The 19983-nt window shown below is 43.4% G+C and overlaps 1 protein-coding gene across 2 annotated transcripts in view; it reads right to left on the bottom strand.

The window, feature by feature from the left end:
* ALDH1A2 (aldehyde dehydrogenase 1 family member A2) overlaps positions 1-19983 on the bottom strand; it is a 55001-nt gene that overhangs the window by 25107 nt on the left and 9911 nt on the right. For both annotated transcript variants that reach the window (XM_010214329.2, XM_088520253.1), the window contains exons 2-4: positions 6564-6668; positions 6218-6358; positions 4561-4690 (exon numbers count right to left, since the gene is read on the bottom strand). In XM_010214329.2, coding sequence (XP_010212631.2) covers positions 4561-4690; positions 6218-6358; positions 6564-6668 — 376 coding nt within the window. The remainder of the gene's footprint in view (positions 1-4560; positions 4691-6217; positions 6359-6563; positions 6669-19983) is intronic.

Here is a 19983-nt window from a genome sequence, read left to right on the forward strand (position 1 = left end):
GTGAATGGTACATGGCTTGAGGGAATTACTTAATTAACTCTCTGATTTGCTAGTTATTTTTAAGATCCTGAAGAATCAAAACAGAAAAAAAAAAAAGTACCCGGAGGTGAAAGGTGCTGTTATTTATAGTGCGTGCTACGCTAGGGCTGGATTCCTTGACTGAAGCACTGCTGAGCCCAGGGCACCCTGAGTCAAGCCATGAAATAAGCCGCTCTTTGGCTGGTCTCAGGGTGGGCAGCAGAAACCTCCCGCACAGCCGCTCTGCGCCGCTGCCGTGAGTGCCGGCTTGGGCCTCACCAAATCCCTCGTCGTCTCCCTGTGTGCACTGTGCTTGGCCTGCACCTTCTGTCAAAGCAGAGTTAAAGCATTTTGGTACCTAAGCTTGAGGTTCAAAAGATCTCTGAATTCAGATGGCTTTTAGCAAGGAGGGAAGGGTCACAGTAAAGGCATAAGCTGGATGTGCACCTAGGCCTGTAGTGTTGGTCATGTAGAAAAAGGTGAGTTTTTATTTAGAAAGTGTTTTCAGCTAAGTGTGCATGAGATGTTGAAAAGGTTACCTGGCATCAGTCACAGCAGAGCATTTACCAGGATAGAAAATAGAGTAAGAGGGGGACAGGTTACAGTTTTTTTCCTCACTGTGTCATGCAGTGCACGTGCTTTTCCCTCACGTGGTGTCAGAACACCCAAGCAGCCGTGGGGCCTCCACCCTGGTCAGCCTGCAGTTGCAGCCTAACATCACAACAGAGAGTGCATTTTGGGAACCTGCAGTAATGTCCTGTACCGTACATCTGGTAACAATAAATGGGTTGATCTATAAAGTTTCCTGGGTTTAAGGAAAGGCTTCAACTTGGATTTGATTAGAAGTAACTTGTTTTCAAGTCTACTTACTTCTGTACATCTATTTCACAGGCTTTCAGGAGAAACTTGAGCTAGAGCAGCTAATACATAGCTGGGTGCCAGAAATAGAATAATTGTGAGAGAAGTAACAATAGGCTGTAGCCGAGAAAAGGGACAGAGCACAGAAAATGAGTGAAGGGGGAGAGAGTTTCACAGCAGGAAAGGGGAGAAGAAAATGGTTGATCTGACAGTTTGTTCTGCACTGACAAAATGTTTTTGTATCTTTTCAATTTGCAGATTCTTAACAGCTTCCCAGTGGAGGTGAGAATGTTTGTTCCACAATTCAGATGCTCAGTGTTTCTGGGTTATCTTTCACAGAGACTAGTAGTGGTTCACTAGGGAGTTATTGGACCAGACAGAAGAAAAATAGAAGTAAAACTGTGGAGACATATATATGGAAAAAAACTGTACAGGCACTCAAGAAGCACACAGAAGAGTCAGCTAACAGTACCAGGCTGTACTTGGTATTACTGTGTGAGTTGGATTCTCAGCGAGAAAGATGGTGACAACGTAACAGTAACACATTTATGTTAGCACCATCTGACTTTAGATTGTCACCCTATAATCGCTACCACGTCTGTGTGCTTCCTGACATAAAGTTACAGATAACTCGAAGGTGGCTGCCAAGCCAGAGCAGTGATGGCTGGTTCTGGTGCCTTGAGGCTCTTTCCTCAGCACCATCCCTCCTGCTCAGGGTTGCTTGTCCTACTGTCTTCTTTCAGACCCTAGACAGTTTCCCTTTTTAACATCAACTTCCAAAGTTCATCAACCTCAGACTTAACTGTTAAGATGGGCCTTTTGAGGTTGCTTTCTAGTAACATATTTGTTACTGCATTTGACTTCAGGCTATTCGAAGGCTTCAGATGATTCTGGATACGCCAAAGTTACATATAAGAGCCATGATGTCCACACTCTAAAATAGATTGTTTTCATAGCAGAATAACTCAAATTCAATAAAGTGAATCCTTTTATTGAACAATAAGCACAGGAAACTCCCTGTGCTGGGAAATTTAGTAGGCAACTTTTTAATTAAATTTACCTAAGAGTTTTAAGTTTAGTGCATACAACTCATGGTAATGCTCTTGCTGATGCCTGTTACTGTTGTGCTTCTACTAGTGGGCAGCCAGCAGGAGACTAAGATCAATGTGTCAGTCTCATCCCACATACAAGCTAAAATTTTATTTATTTTTTTCTTTTTTTTTTTTAATATCCTCAGCTGATGTAAATTGGCATTCTTCAGCACTCACTGGTATTAATAGAACTGGGTCAATTTGCAGCTGCTTAGCACCTGGCCCAAAGATTTTTTTTTTTTTTTTTTTAATTAGAAAGAAAGCCCTGTTTATCCAGGGATCTCACTTAGGGACAGCAGTGCCTTCCACAGATGTGTTTGCTCAGCTTTCCATCAGGAATCTGTGGGCTGGATATTTAATTTGCATAAAAATCATGAGATGGTCAACTGTCTCATACAGAAATGCACAACAAACACACAGGTGAGTAGAAGGTGCTGGTTGTTTAAGTTACGCCATATCATATATTGCATTTTGGGATAAATTTCTGCTTGAATTGGTTAGTCTAATGGCTTCCATTGCAGCCTCATTGTGATGAAATTTAAATCATAAAGGATTTATTAATAGGAACAAGCAAAAGACAGTCTGCTCTGGGACCAGAAGCAATATGACTGAAAAACGCTTTCTTCTGTCCTCCACCTACCTATTTATTTAAAATAACGTGTCTGCTATTTGAGAGGAAAAGAAACCCTCCACAGAAACAGATGGAAGATGGGGATATTTCGGATTTATGAGCACACTGAGCAGGAAGAGAGATTAAATATTTTTCGTTTGCGTTGTCTTGTTTGGTTTCCTTTGCTAAGCTGATGGTAACTGAATGTAAAGAGAACCACTGTTTAACCCTGGCTTTGCTCTAAGATAACTCTGGGAGAATGACAGATTTATGGTGTGAAACTGGAGACGAAAAGTGGTGTATAAAACCAAGAGGAAGAACTAATTCATACCTTAAAAACCTGTGAATAGACTTATGATTGCACATTACTGATAACTGTTAGCTTTAAAGATTGTATTTAAGAAAACCTGGCTTCCTCTCCCCCCGCATGGCCCACGTCACTGAAAATCCAGGGTTCTCATCTGCTTCACTCTTTTTTGAGAACAAGAATAAGCAGAGAATATTTATTTTCCTTAAGCTGGTACTGCCTTTTGGTGACCGATGTAACTTCTGTGTTCCTGTGTCAGCATGAGAAGGAGGCATTCACTGAGCAGGGAGAAAGGGATTAGGGAACAGGAAATTTGCTGAATATATGAATTTATCATGTGCTCTGCACTTTTTCTTGTTTAAATGTGAAGTGCAAGCAGCAAAAAGAGGATTTATGGATCTCAACCTAAATGGCTGTGGATATCTTCATAAGTCTTTACAAGAAAGTGTACAGCTGATATTAATATTGTCTTTTTTTTGCTGAAAATAAACTGGTGTTGATAGGTATGAGTCAGTTACACACTACAGTACACTTCTAACAGGCTGAAATACCATGAGTAACACTGCAGTAAGAGTTACATGATCTGCTTTTCTCTTGAAAACAGGGATCCACATTTTGAACGTCAGCTTGCCTAACAACTGTGATAGTCTTATGCTTTGCTGTACTTGCTGCAGAGGAAAACCAGTGTGTTGCAGATAGAGATGATACATTATGTAATTTTATGGAAATATTTGGCATCTGTAAAGGTGCCTACAAGGACAACAGTAAAATTCATTTACTTGTGCATGTTCCTTCCTGGTCGCTGACAGTAACGTGTAATAAACATGTTTGTGCAAACATGAAACTGAAAAGTATGGAGTAAATGTTTTTCTTCCTGACAAGTTTTTCAGAATATTTAATATTTTGTAGGTAAAAAGATGAGAACACTTATCTTAGTGACTGCACCTGTGTAAAATGATTCCGTGCTGTGTTGTTCTACTTTGCATAATTATGGCAGTTGGTACATTTAGTCCAGATTGCAAATGAAGATGAGCACAATCAGAAATGCTGCCTGCATTTGTTAAGCAGTTGTGAGGGACAGGCAGGAGGAAGAGACTTGTTGAATAAAAATGATCATAAGGATGTTTTCTTCTCTAGTCTCTTTATCAAAAGATAAGAGCAGAATAGCTTATTTACTAGCACTCATAAAGATTTCTCTCTCACACAGATATAGTAAGACAGATCCCGCTGAATGGTTTGAAGAAGCAACTATAAAATAAAATATATCTTATAGGTACATACAGTTCTCTGTAATAGCATTATAAACTCTACCAAGGCATAAGTTAATTTGGATCCACTGTGAGTTCCAAGTGAAATGATATGGATGGGCAATAGGAAGGTACATTAAAAAAAAAAAAAAAACTTGTAAGCACACTATTTCCTTAAAATAGGCAGCACTGTGTTTTCATTTGTTAAGAGTATTTCTCAAGCTTATACCACATACACCACCTACATACATACATACGTACATATATCATCTAATCCAGCCCTTACTTTAAATGCCTTCAGCAGCATAATATACACTGATAAAGTCTACTTCAACTTCCACTTGGACAAGAAAAAATTACTCTGTAATCTATTAATCCATTTGGCCATCAGAAGGTTTGTGTGCACATGTGTTCTTTAATCTCTCTTACCTACAGGAATGGTCATTCCATGGATTTTGTCTGCCCAACCAGCATAATATCTCAGAGTTTTTATTACTCCTTGAAGATCTACATAAAAGGCTTGTAGAAAAGGTTTGCCACTGTTCAATGATTCCATAGTCTAGAGGACAAGAAAAAATTAAAACATATAAGCAAAGTAGCATTTTTAGACTGTTGCATTGCAGTATTTACAGTCCAGCAGCTATTCAGTCATCACAAACTTTTAATGAAGACCGAGCTATGCACTTTTTGGCATAGTCTTAATCCATCCAGAATAACTGAGGTCCTTTGCTACTTCTTTTTGTAATGGTGAATTTAGAGGATTTTCCTAAAACCTAGTTCATTTAAACCTTCTGGAATTACTCTGGTTTTAAGAATGTGTGTGTGTGCGTGCATGTGTGTGTGTGTAGTTTAGACCTAATAGCCACTGTGTTTGGTCCAGATACATAAATGCGAAATTGCTTTAATCATGAGCCAAGATAAAAATGCCTGTCAAAGTAGGTTCTGTTATGTTAATGATAACAGCTGAGAAGGGGCTCCTTGTAACCCCATATTAATGATCTGAATCCATAAAGAGAAGACTGGACATATCCCTCTTCGTATAATTGATGTGAATATAAAAATTTCTCTATATAGCTGCCAAGACTCCTGCTGAGGTCTGAGATATCTATAATGTACAGCCAGTTTATTTATTGCCATCAAATAAACAAACTTTCCCCTAGGGAAGCTCATAAATTAACAAGCTAATGTCCTTATTTTTAAGTTAATATTCCTATTTTTAAAGAACTTTATAAGCTATCCTCTTAAGATTTTTTTAAGATCATTTAGAGAAAAGAATCCAATAAAATGCCCTAAGATACTGAGTGGCTTAACTGACTCTCAATAGCTGTCTAATAGACATCATTAAGAATGGGCACAGCACACCAATGTGTAACGCATGAGTGTATGCTAACCATGGGCTCAACTGCTGTCGAGGAGAATGGAGGTCTAATTCTGCACTGACTTACATCCCCAGGAGCAATTAATGGCATTGCCTGTGGTGCAATTCAGTAAAGAACTTGACTCTAGAAATACAAATCTAATGACAGGCAGAGTAAACTTGATTTGCTGTGTACTTCCTTCTCCCCGCGGTGATTTTACAGTATACATTGGTGGTAAGATGATTTAAGTGTTGACAAAGCTAGAATTAAGATGTTCACCAGCTTAGTCCAAAGCATTTGACATGCGGAAAACAGCATGAACAATGCCACCGTTCAGATGCTTAAGACGCGAGCTAACAGCATCATACCCAGGATTTCTGTTCCGGGCTGAGTATCAGTAAGCATTTCACCTGTCATTTCATTAATATCTGCATCAGTAACTTCACAGATTCTTCCATTTTTTATTTCAGAAAAGGTAGACATACTTGTAACAGGCATACACATGGGCACAACTATTTACTTTTCTCATATCCAATGAAAAGGTCATTGGAGTCAATGGAAATTGTTACCGGCTTTGATGAACTGTGGATTGCTTCTTGACCAGACAGTCAGACATCTTAGTCATCATCAGGCTAATTTAGTTTTCAAGCATTGTTCCTGCTACAGCATTGATGAACTAGTTTGCTCTCAGCATGTAAAAGTGGCATGGGTTTTCTTGTGCTACTTACAGCAAGAATTGCCCTGTCTCTTTCCACTAAGTCTGCTAACTTATCCAAAAGATGGCCTCTCTCCGATGCATCCATCCTCCTCCACACCGACCCGAGGGAAAAAGCCAGGCGAGCGGCTCTCACTGCCTTATCTGTGTCAACCTGTCGAGGAAGAAGGAAAAAATTATTATTACATCAAGGTACATAATAATAAAACATGTCTAGGCTTATGAAATTGCTCACTGTACAACCTCTTAGTCACGTGGTGGGTATTGGAACAGGAATTATATAAGAATTGTCCAACAGTAGTATTCTGTAATTAATTGTTGTTTTTGGTCCATTTGTGTCCATTCACAGGATGCATTACCTTGTCAGCCTCCTGGATCTCACAGATCTGCTCTCCCGTTGCTGGGTTATATACTGGGAATATTCTCCCACTTTCCGAATTTTGCCACTCATTATTGATAAAAATCTAGAAAAGTAAGAAAAAAAAATTGTAAAACTTCTCAATCCTTCTGCAGAAACACAGAGCAATGTATATAGCAACAAACTCCTGGGAAAGGTTGCTGATTCTAATAAAAAAAAGTGAAACTACTTTATGTGTGACCAAAAATTAAAGCTCTCAAAAGTTCAGCAACAGCCCCCGATGTCTTTCTGTGTTCCTGTGGTGATCACTACAGGAGCAGCATTAGACTCTAAGTAAGTTGGTTAACAACTCTCAAATTTGATTCAAGCACTGTCACAAACTAGAGAAAGAAATAATGATACCAGGGAAAAAGCCTTTGAAACTGGAGTTTCAAGACAAGGGTTTGGACTAATCATTCAGTACCCATCTCAGTAAGTAAACATTTGGTCACTGATACAGTGCAGTCAAGGCTGAATAATCCCTTAACATCACAGGTTTTCAATACACAGTTGATTCTAGCTACGCTGACAGCTTGCAGAACAGAATTAGCTTGCTTATCTGCGTGGAACAATGGAAATTGTTCAATTCTCTCAGTGTTGACATCATGTTAATTGTCATGGGCAAATCAAATTTGAATTTTAATGGTGTTGACAGCAACTACCTTGAGAGAAGCAATGACATGAGTTTATTTAAAATAGATTTTTACTGGTAGCTACGCACATGTAAGTTGAATTTTCTACTGAGTGACTCTCAAGAACAGGATGCAGTTACTTATTAGCAAATATGAAAAAAGTCACTCCAGGAAAAAAAAATGAGTGAAAGATTTTTCTGGTACTCAGCCTCTTTCTGTCCTTGAAATCTTTTCAGACAAAGGACGAAAGCATTCAAAAAGGGCAGCCACCATCTGGGTTTCTTGGAGTTCATGTATCAATGTTCTTTTATGGTATTCCATGAAATACAACTTAAATGCTTAGGGGGAAATCCTGGCCTCATTGGAATCAATGGGAATTTTACCGCTGACTTGATTGGGGCCAGGAGTTCACCCCTAGATAGAAGGAGAGTTTACTGCCCTTTTTGCAAGATGGGTTAAGTTGCTTTTATGGAGACAGGGACCTTTCTCTGCTTAAAGCAAGAAAAGCCCCATGCCCCACACAGGCCCTACAGCTGTGGCTGAGCGACAGCCGAGCCCCCTTTGAAGGGGCAGGAGGTTCAGTTCCCACCAGACACCAGTGGTGGGAATCGGCTGCTCTTTCTAGATCAGAACTGCCTAACGGGAAGCAATGACATGTTCAGTACTGGCCCACTTTCCTCACAGAATCACTATATCTGCTCGGACAAAAGTCTGTCCCACCTGTTTGGCAGCCTGAACATCACATCCTTGTCCAAAAGTGGACTCTGTCTCCTCCCTACCCCTGCGAGTCTCTCCAGGCAGTGCAGAAGTTGCTACCTTTGTGCGGACACACGGTTCAGGGCAGCCATGGGAACACAGGGAGACTCAAGAGATTCAAGGGTTGGATCGGTAAAATCGAGGCAGCAGCACCAGCCTGCCAAATTAATAATTTATAACTTGAATATTATAACTTAAATATTTATGCCCCGTCTGAAGACAAAAAAAAGCACCAGCCTCAGAAGCTTGTAAGAAAGAGAGGATCACCAAAATGTGAACATGGGTAAAGGAAGAAGGCGGGAAATGGAGCAGGAGAGACCTACACTGCTGAGAAGTGCCTAAGCTTCTCAGGGAAGAGAAGAGAAAGGGAAAAAAAAGAACAGAAACTGTGTTTGCTTGTTTAAAAAAAATAGTTACGGAAAATACAGTCAGAAAGCCCAAGATGAAATACTGTAATACCAAAGAGTATAAAGGCTCTGTAAAAGAAGATGGTGAGGGCACAGGATGGTCATGTGCCTTAAAGAAATTAAAGCGACTGCCCATGAAGGTGAAGACTTGACCATGGAGTTTGCTCTTCCTAGACATGAGCTCACTCAATGTGTTCTCCATGCCCATGGAGCCACATTAACAGACCCTGCCTCTGCATCTGCCCCAGCCGTTTTTTTGGTTTGTGCCCTTCTGCCCCTTTCTTTATCCATCTTTTTGTTTCTGTTTTGTTTTAGCTTTCTAAAGGAACCAAACTTCACACACACTTCCTAGCTGCTGCTTTCCTTGCATGCTGTATTTATCCTGAACCTGTCTGTGTCCTTGGACTATCAAAAGTTCCCAGGCCATGGGCTGTGTCTGCCTGTGCTCTGCTTATGCAGCTTCATGAAGTGAGGTTGGACACTTTGGAGCTAACTAGCAAAAAATCAATGAAAACACAGAACCATCAGTATCATCTCTAGGGACCAGCAACAGCAGAAATGTTCCAGTGTTTCAGTGTCACTTTTTAGACCCTCCGTGGCTGAACAGAGAGCGCCTGAGTCTGTGTGTGAGGATTTCTGGTGTCCTGGGCACCGCCTGCCGCGGGGCCGGCTCGAGCGCCGAGCGGGATGCGCTGGGGAGGGGGAGCCTCACAAGCAGATGGCCCAAGGAGCCGTAAGGACGTTTGTTTAAGGTTATAGTATGTACATAAACACGTAGGTTCCCTGTGCGATCTGTCTTGAAAGAATAAAACATTTTGGTTGACTAAAAGAACCGGAGAAGTAGAAACAATGGCATTTTGTTGTTGTTAAGATTAAAAAAATGCTAACTATATTCTGCTGGGCTGAGCAACTGCCACCAAGTTTGCCAGTACACAGGATGCGTATGTTCCTACAAGACATTTCAGGGCAAGAATAAGTAGTGCCCTCGAATTACAAAAGCGGCTGCAGGGCAAGCTGAGCACATTATAAGGTGTATAGTTTTATTGAGTGCTCCGTTTATCCCACAGTGTTTAGAAAAAGAGCAGTAATAGCAAATATTTCAGATAGGACATGGGAAAGATCTATTTGGCATAAAGTTGGAGTTGAAGGCAAGAGAAATTGCTACTGTTAATGGTTAATGTTAGTTTCTTCCTGTTCCACTTTCTATAAACAAGCTATTGCCTATACAAGCTCATTACTGTAAACTGAGCACATTTAAATTGGCAGTAAAATCAGAGTATTTACTCTAGTGCACATATAAAGTACCTAGCCCCATGTTTTGGAACAGTTTCAAGTCTTGAAATCCAGCAGCTGGCGGCTTTACAAGCAAAACCTTACACTTAAATAACTCACTTTTGAAAGTTTTAGGTGTTCTGTGTCAGGTAGTACCATTCAGCAGATATTCCTACCACCAAGACTCAGATTCTTTTGCAATAAATTTGCATTCACAGGGGCTTTTATAACTCTTCCAGCACTACTGACTCCAATGGCTGTTGATTAAATGTATATATCCTGTACATTTAATCTGACTTTCATTATGGCCACTTCGTAAAAATGCCATGAAATGGACAAGCGATGACACATTGCAAGAAGAAGGAATCCCTGCAAAGCCTCAAATTGGGTTTTTTTTCTCCCTTATTTATAGTGACCATTGTACAGGCTAGCTCTAAATCAGGGAGAATATTTGACAGCAAGTGTTCCAATCTATGGATTATATATAACCCATCCTAACCACCAGATGAAAAAAGGATAACCCTAGAAAAAAAGAAGGGCTTGCTTCCATGTAAATCATGCTACAAATTGGACAACACCCAGTGAGTTCATTGTTCACCCGCAATTGTGCAGGCTAGTCGCATTTACTATTCCCCTGGAATCAATGTTAATTAAGGCTGACTGAGGCCATAAATCAGCCTTTGGTTTTTACAACTTAATTCAGCATTAAGCATATATATGTAAATAAAAGGTAACTGATTAACCACTTGAGTTTTCCAGGAGTTACTGAGGTAATTTGTTTTTGTTTGAGTCCTAGTGTTACCTTTTGTGGTTTGCAATAGGGAAAAGGAAAAGTATATAGTATGTCATGTATTTGCTATGCGGTATTGTGAGGAGTAAAGTAATCCAGCCTGTTGGGTGCTATCAACAAGACTGTGCCAGAATGGAAAGGGAAGAGGGAGCACTTGAAAAGTTTAGGAACCCCGTGAGCATTTTGTTTGCCATCTGCTCCCAGCAGCGCCCGTAACCGCAGGAGCGGCGCCCACCTCCCGCTTCCTGGGGTCACCGTCCGCACGACGGCTCCGCCAGGACATCGCTGCGGCCCGGGGCAGGAGCAGCGCCCAGCGCCCGGGGCTCTGCCGTCCTGCTGCTCCCCGCGGAGCGGAGCGGAGCAGAGCGGAGCAGGGCCCTTTCCTCACACACGGGCGCTGCCCCGCAGCAGCTCCTGCTCTCGCGCGTGCTCCTCACCCGCCCTGCGCCGGCCGCACGGAGCCGAGCGCGGCAGCGGCCCCCCCAGTTGCACCAGCAGCTGCTTCACGGCCAGGTTCAGGTTCTGCCCTCGGTACCTGGTTCAGGCACTGAACTCCTATGGCCCGGAGGCGACAGGCCCCTCATGCAGGGCACGTGGCCGCTGAGCCCTAGGATGCTGCGCGGTACCGAACGGCACAGGAGAGGCAAACCAAATCCAAAGTCATCCTGTAAAAATTGAAGTTACTTTGACTCTCTGCCGCTGTGTGGCTGGAAGGAAACCAAATATTACGTTTTACAGGAGACCCGATTTTTTTAAAAAAACCTAGGCACTCAGTTCAATAGCATTTTTGGATGTTGATCAGTTTTGAAATCAAGCCAAGGGTAAATGTTTTTCACTTAAAGCAAATTAAGCTGAGCAAATAAACAATTACAGTATCTTGCTTATGTAGTCATCTGTCCCAGCTGGCTTCCTAATAATAAAGAGCAACTTAATATTCACTTCAAACCATACAGGTAATCAAATTTCTAAAATACAAGTGATAAGCATGAAGACAGAAAGGGTGCCTACAAAACCAAGCTGAGCAACCTAATGTGCAGTGCAGTAATAACAAAATTTTAGAGCAGAGAGAACCCAGACAGGATGGTCTATTTTGATAACTGTTTACTACTGAGGAAGTAAGAAACAACCATCCCTGTGTGCATAAACAAACATAAACACAATTAATTCAAACGCAGCACAGAACTAATACCTCTTGTGCAGGTTTTGATGAACTGCAGATTCCCTCTGATTTACCCAGGGGCTAGCCCTGATGGATTTGGAAAGAACTGATTTTTAATTCACTGAGGATTCGTGCACACTTACTGCCTCTTTTTTTAAAAGTTTTTTTTCTCTCTCTCTAAAAATATGCTGGAGAAAAAAACAGGGTTGTTTGAATTCAGAAGAGCAATCAACACAGGTGGCAACAATGAACCTTTTCACCCCCTTCCTTGAAGCTGCCCTGGCCGGAGCTGCGGGCTGCCCAGCACCCGTGTCGCCAGCCGGGCCGCGGCCTCCCCCGCTGCGCCGCGACGGGCTGCAGCCTCCGGGCAGCCCCTGGCCCAGCCCTCGGCGCTGCCCACGTGCAATTATTTTCCCATGGATTTAATAAACAATGTTTTTGTACTTTTGCAGCTCCAGAAATGCTTTTTGGTACAGGAAGAGGATTTTTAACATCCAAATAATAATAGCTTCCCACAGGAGATACGGTTCTGGATGAATGGAGGAATGAATGGGAATTTCCTAACGCAATTGATTTAGTAGCTGGTTATGGTTTCATTCCATCAAAGTGATCCCTTTTTCATATGTGGCTCTCTCCTTAGAGAGCCTTTGCCGTTAGGTCTGCGCGCAGGGGGAGGGGGCATCAGATGCCAGAGCGCTCTGCACAGGGGCGCAGCTGTTCCGCCTGCCGCAGCTCCCCGCGCTGCAGGCGCTCGCAGCACGCACTTAATGACACTCGCTGGCGGTGGGGGACACAACAATTGGAGAGGCACGCAAAAAATCCGGCAGCATCATTTCCCTTGGTAAATATTTCATAACACCACAGATACCGGGCACCTGTGCCTTAGTCTGGTCAGGAAATTTCATATCCTTTCCCATCTCAGCAACTTCATTTCCTCTGCTTTGGAAACATTTCAAGAGTCCTAATGATTAGTGCAATTGCAAGGGGATGAAGTGGAGGGGATTGCCAATCAGAGGTGCAGTGTGTTTATTTTCTCAAGCTTTGTTTTCCTTCACTTTTATGGCTGCCTTGATCCAACACGTCCCTCCCGCGCTGGCCTGCGTGGTGCTCCTGGGGCAGCAGCTGCCGGCAGGCCCCGCAAAGCTGGGCAGGAGCTGATGTTACGAAAACAAGAGGGCACCAGCCAACTGACTGGGGACAGGGCCGGGATTGATCAGAAACCCCCTCTGATTAATCTTTAAACCAAGGCTTGCTCAGGCGAGGGGGGTGAGCGCAGGGCCTGGCCTGGCTGCTGCAGCGAGCGCTGCCGCTGTGGGACGTCCCGGGCTCCGGGAGCCCCTTCCACCGCGGCCAGGCTGGAGCTGGCGCAGGAGGAGCAGCGCTGAGCGCGCGCTCAGGTGGACCCTGGCAAGCAAGTGCTGTGCACAGAGCTGCTTCCAGCCGCTAGAGGTCCAGCCCCGGCCCCACCACGCTGCGCGGAACCGGGCAGGCTCCGGAGGAGCTGGATCTGGCCCCAGGAGATGGATGGGCGATGGGGCAGCAGGCGGAGCGGGGCGGGGGACTGCACTGCAAACTACACTTACTGCACGGGGACCGGCACCAACTCCACTATCTATGAGGACAAACAAAAACACAACTTCCTGCCTTTTTTTTTTCTCTCCTCTTTAGATGTTCTGCTAACATCTTAACTCATTCTGTCCCATTCCCTCCAAAAAAAAAAAAAAAAAAAAAAAAAAAAAACAACCATAGATGCAGGTTTCCTTCAACTCAAGGTTGAAGTTTACTGAGCGGGCTGGCAACTTCAGACATTTGCACCCATGCGACAGCAGGAGCACCAAAGAAGCGGCATCGGCCTGGAAACGCGCAGGACGTGCGAGCTCCCTGCCCGCGCAGCAGTGCCTGCAATTCCGGTGCTGTCTGCACAACCTGGCCCACGTGCCGAGGGCGCGTGTGGCACGGGGAGAGCGGCCTCCCTGCCCATCCGCGTGCAGCCCGCGAGCAGCAGAGCCCGGCGGAGCCTGCTGAGAGCAGCAGCAGCCTCGGCATGAGAGGAGCGCGGCCCAGCAGCCAAGCCGGGGCTGCCCCAAGCTCGGCCGGGCTGCGCACGGCGCAGGGGGCCGGCGGGGCTCGGCCGGGGCAGCAGGTCCCAGCGGCCCCGCAGAGCCGCCTGGAGCGGCACCTCCCGGGGAGCCGCGGCCTCGGCCACGCTGCGCCGGGGGAGCGGGGGGAATCCTGCCCCTCGGAGCAACGATGGGGATCCGAGAAGGGCTCGAAGCTCCGATCCGGCGGCTGCACAAGTGGAAGGCACAAGATTTCTCTGCCCCCCGTGCCAACATCCCGAGCGCCTGCCCTGCCCAGCATCCTGCTTTACCTGTCCTGGGCCTTTCTGGGAGCCGCTCTGCCCTCCTGCAATGGCAACACGTCAGGCGGGAAACCGGCCCTGTTTATTTGCTAAGCTGTAGGGGGAACCCATTTGAAAAAACTTCCAGCTTATCTAAACGTTTTTGTTTGTATGATTTTCAGTTTTAGGAGGTCTGAGTAATTACTTGAGGAGATTAAATAAGTCTTAACAACATGCCGTAGCAGGCTTCTTTGCTTGTGTGTTTTTTTTCTTTTTTTCCAAGACTATTTCCTGCACGGACCCAGGCTGCCAGGCAGTGATTATGCTCTTTTCTAGTTCGGTTTCTCGCTGTGCCACATGCTGATGTTGCATCCGTTATTTCAACTTAGTCTCATTAAACGGATTATTTTGCTGCTGGTTCTTCAAGAAAATTAATCCAAAGAGAAAAAATTCAGATCGCATTGTCTGTTACACTGTACCCATCACAAACATTTCATTTGTTTTGGCTGTCTTATTACAATCTGGGGGGGGGAAAAGCAACTTTACTTACAGCACACAGAGGCTTTTCTCCAAGCAATTTCTACTTTTTCAATTAATGAAATTTCTCTGCTGTTAGCAGCACAATACAGCAGTAATAACATTTTCCCATAGCCCAAGCAATATTTCAAGTATTCCTAAGAAAGGAAGTTCCTAAACGTCAGTCATCATTTCACTTGTATGGCTCCCAATAACCTGCTCTGCACTGCATCACAAAACACTGCTGCTGAGGCTGGATGCTAAAAATCGTGTGCTCTAAATTTCCACTGATAACAAGGAAACACCATCACGAGTGATCTGGGTAAGGATGGCAGCGTTTTTACGGAGCACGACCATCTGCTTGATTGCAATTACTCCAACTTAGAAATGAAATAATGAAAGATTTCTAAAAATCCATTAAGTCAGGAGTGGAAAGCAGGGAGTATTTGTTTACAGAATCAATTTTAAGCTGTCACTGAGCTTTAATGAAGTTGTGGCTATTAAGAACTTGATCCTGGAAACCCTTCTACCACGAGCTCTCATTAAGACTGTGGGAACGAGGAGGGGTCTGTACAAACAAATCTAATATTAATCTGTGTAGTTTTCCTGTGTTGTGCCTAGCTTGTGCACTGCAGGTCATGTGTGTACATTATGTTTAACAACAACAAAATAAAGTGATTCATTTATTTCTACGAGAGACACATTCTACCATTTAAAAGATTGTAGCAGATCACTTGCAATTATTTGCCATTTTAAATGTTCACCACCAAAGAACAAGTTCTCACTTATAAATTAGCTATGCTGCATAAATACATACTCCTACTAAGATCACCAATACTATAAGCAACACATAATACAGTGGACGAGCTTATTTTGAGATAAAAGCTCCATTTGAGAAAATTACTTTATAACTACACATGAGAAACTGCTGGAATGTCAACTTCATTTGCAGCGGCCCCTTATGGCCTGATCGCCCTCCCTAGCACAATAAATCACTGGTGAGATCCTTACCTTAACACGTTTGATCTCAGCTCAGCAAGACTTGGTTTTGATGTGAAGAACTCCAGATCTGTTAGGTCAGAGACAAATAGCAGAGCCACTGACCTGCAAAGTGCTAACTCTGTACTAGACCCGAGCGAGCAGCCCCAAGCTCCCGGGAAGTTTGCCCTCACTTTTGCGCTGCCAGCATCTGAATATCAGAACATTTTGCTAAATGTTGCCCAGTGACATCTCCTTTTGTGTCATTTCACATATACCGATTCTACAAAAATAAAATAAAGAAATATATAAAAAAAGCCAATTGCCTGAGAAGCATTCCCTTGGACAAACTGTTCTTGTCCACACTTTGGGCTATGTGAAATCAAACTGAATAATTATCATATTATTTAGCTTAAGTAAAAGTTTTGCATAGTCCCTTCCACCTAAACCATGCCTACTAATACATACCACAAATAATTACATTCACTAGTACCTTCAATAAGACACTTGCACGTGACCAAATGTACTTGTTTGTATGTGTAACTTCAGGCTAGCCCTAGAAAAGAAAGATCCATCTTGCAAAGTCTGCATTCAAAGTCTAAACTTCCACAAAGACCAGACAGTGCTCAGTTTGGCCCCAAAACTTACCGTGGTTAAACAGTTGCTTATCTCTAGGATAGTAAGCAGCAGTGTTAGTCTACCAGAAAATTGGATGTTCTTAATGGGCTTTGGGAGAAAATGGCTTTGCATCATCAGCATTAAGTTAAAACACATTAAGTACCCACTTACAACATTGGGATTACCACTTATGACATCTTTGGTGAAAGCCTTTAAAACAAATTGTTGTGTTTGTTAAAAGAAGCTGCGAGATAACAATTCCCAGAAGTCTGATTTACAAAGCATTTTGCTCTTCAGGATGCTAAGGAGCACAACACCTCTCCTCCTATTCACTACCACAGTGAAATCCCTCCCTCGGGCTGGAAACGGGAACTATTCTTTTCAATAAGGAGGCTTAGGAAATCTTGATTTATTTACTTCTGGAGGAAAGAAACTTTTAGCTAAGCCCCTTTGCCTCAGGGCTCAGTTCTGTTCTCTATTTTTTCTGTTGATCAGCCATTGGTTTTGCATATACAAAACTAAAACAGGCCATTTGACTTTCTATTATCCATAGGAGAGATCGGGAGGAACTGGGCTTAAGCTGTCGAAGGATCCTGCTGTGCCCGGACACCTAACAAATTTACACCCTGAAGTACACTGTGGCGCTAAGACTAAAATTGGATGTAAAGTGTTCTTGCAAGAGCTGATTACAGCCCCAAGCAAATAAAACACTTCGGGGTATAGCAAAATAATGCCAATATTTCATAGAGTTTAATATTTTAAATATGGCTGGTCAGCTTTTCCTTGCAGAAATATAGGCCTGCATGAAAAATGAACTATTTATTTTTAAATAGAAGCAGACCAATAACTTTGAGTGTGTAAATTAAAAACATGACCCTCACCTTTTACCAAACATGTAGCATTAAAAACCTGGACTAAGGCAAAATCAAAAACCTAACTATGCAGAAATTTCCTTAAATAAGTGGAGCAGTTATAAGTCCCGTCAATAAAAAACCTTCCTTAAAAACAAATGTTTATATATGTAATTCTGAGAGCTTTTCCACTTCCTACAAGATTCAGGTTTCTCTTCCTCTTTCTAACGGACTCCCCTTTCTCTCTGCTGGGTCCCCGTGTGACGAGAGCAGAATGTGGCTTTGGCTCATTAGCCTCCCCGCTGCTACAGGACAGGATTTACGCTCAGTGCAGCAAACACAAGCACACGTGATCACTACACGGCTAAAAGCACCATCAAGAGCTTTAATCTGAGAAAAATTTCACCCAGACAGCACAAATACTATCAACATGTAAAGGCAAGAAAAGTGGTATTAACTACAGCTAACACATGTTGTCCAATGCCTAGCTTTCTTTAAGAACTATATCAATAACTAGCCATTTGTGAAGGTTAATTCGATGCAACCTTTGGCTGCTATCTGGTATAAGATATGTCGCCAATTCAATCCATTAAGTAATAACTAAATTCTCGTGGGACCGAGCTGAAGTAAAACGTTGTTATTCCAGGTTCACTGCTCTCAGTCTCCCTGAAGACCCCTTAGGCAAACAGCTGGGAAGAGCTGACTACACAGGCTCTCAGTCACAGAGAACCACTCCAGGAAAGCAGGTAAAGGCTTCTTACCAGGAAATCAGTTATCGAGGATTTGTCCTAATGCTCTCTCCAGGAGAGGGATGAAGTGAGATGGCAGGAGCCTGAGCACATGTGTGTTCTTCTAGTACAGCTAGAATAATTCAAACGTCAAAAGCAAACATCTTGGCTGATATGAAACAGAGCAAAGACTCACATTTCCATCCATTTCTAACTGTGACTTGCAAAATACGTACACTAGAAGGAAAGAGAAAGCATGAGAGACTCAGCAGTTCTGTTAGGCCCTTTGGCAGCGATACCCAGGCCCCAGTGAAGAGAGCTGGCGAAGCCCTTTCCCATGGGGACTCCGCACGGGGCTGCTTTGCTGCCACGCATCTCTGCCTCTGCTGAAGCACCTTCCTAAAACAAAAGCTCGGAGAAGTCTGAACAGAAACACAACTAAGAGCAACAACCTGGACTGCGAGTGTCCTCTCCACGCTGCACCAAAGGGAATATTCCTCATCTCAAACAAAAAGTACGGAGGGGAGCGGCTTCACTGGAGCTCGTCACACAGATGGATCTCGCAGTAAGGAGGACGTCGCCTCTCATCAGCACTCGAGGGAACAAGGACAGAGGCGACGCCAGGCACAGCCTGCGCTCCGAGCGAAACGGAAAGGCAGCAAAGAGCACGACGAAAGGGCTCTTTTCATACAGACTGTGTGCACATATGTGTGCACAGAAAAGTGTATAATTAGTACCATATATAATTGTTCGCATGCATCCACATATAAACACTGGCTCTGAAATTCATCCATAATTCCATTTCCCAGAATAGTACAGAAAAACAGGTTTCCTCTCCTAGGAGTCTGGCTGGTTTAGCAAGAGATCCTGCTTCTGACACTGACCTACTGCCTGCCTTTGAGTTAGTCATGGTTACACTCCCACAGCTCTGAACTTCCCCATCTGCGAAGCAGCCTTGCCACGAGTTTCACAGAGAGGCTGAATCAATTAATGCTTTCTGAAAGCTTTGATGGAAGGAGCAGAATATTGTCACTTGCAGTACAGTGATGCTAGCTAAAAATATCATTAGCAATGTAACAAATGGATTTTTAAATTCCTGTCAGAAGGCTGGACCACCAGGGCTAGGTCACCGCTGGCACCATTAAGACATGTAGTGTTGCAGCCTCCAGTCTCAATTGTAGACAGGCAAGTGTGAAAGTAGAGGCTGATCTTCACCTCGCAGGACAACAGCATCTGACAGAAGTCAAAAAGGCAGAAGAGACTGTTAAGTAGCTCTGTAAGGAAAGTGTGATTAAGATAAGAAGAGAAATACCAACAAAGTATCACCAGGGACAGGGAGTGAAAGCTGAGCCAGATCTACTGAAAAAAAAAAAAAAAAGCTTGTGCATTTTCTTGAGGCTTGCACAGGGCACTCCAGTGCAGGGATGCTGCAACCATGTGTTGAAGTGGGAGAAAAGAAGATATCCCTTTTGAACTGGAAGGGCAGGTGGTAATTCCTGATTAGCTTCTAACTACTCAAGAATAAACTCAGACCATTTCTGTTACAATTGAAAAAGCATAAGGGGAAATAGAAAATGTTACATTATGGTATGTTGGTAAGCTTTGAAAATACTCAGTGCTTTTATGCCCAGATGTAAAGAACATTTAGAATAAACTCCAATTACATTTCAAATTACAGTCTGAAGTCACCGCTTGAAGAAATCCTATGCATCCAACTTCCAGTTAAACGCCTCTTCACAATGCTCTGACAGAGAAAAGAAGTATTACATTCAGTTTAAATCCAATCTCTATTTCAAGGACTTTTCACACTGGCAGACTGGAAAATGAGAATGAGGTGCCATGCAAGTGCTTTAGTAAAAACAACAAAAAAAGCCTTGCAGGCTTTTCAACTAATCAGATGGCAGTTTTCATCTAGGTCATATTATGTTTAAGAAATAAAAGTACAAGTAAAAACCAGCAAAAGAAACCTAAGTGTAAAAGATCGGTGATCTGGACTTCATCACGGAGAGAAAAAAATAGCCTTTTTGAACGTAGGGCAGTGAGGAGTATCAGTGGCAAAGCACGAGTTCTAGCTATAAACTACCCAGGGAGGACAAGCCAGGCCGCAAGGCTGGGGGAGTAGCAGTGTGTGCGTCTGCCTGGGTTGTGGAATCCCAGAGACAGTCCATGGAAAAGACGGATTTGGTAGGGAGAGGTGTAACACAGACCCCTGCGTGTAGAGACGGCTCATGAAGTATCTGTATAAACGCAGGAGCAAGGCACTGATTTCTGAATAAACACAGTGGTGGTGGACTCGGAGCGGAAAATGAACAGGAAGGCAACACTGGTCCAGTA

This window comes from Tinamus guttatus, unplaced genomic scaffold, assembly GCF_059628265.1.
Source record: "Tinamus guttatus ecotype Peru unplaced genomic scaffold, ASM5962826v1 Tinamus_guttatus_pri_ptg000004l, whole genome shotgun sequence".
NCBI classification, from domain to species: Eukaryota; Metazoa; Chordata; class Aves; order Tinamiformes; family Tinamidae; genus Tinamus; species Tinamus guttatus.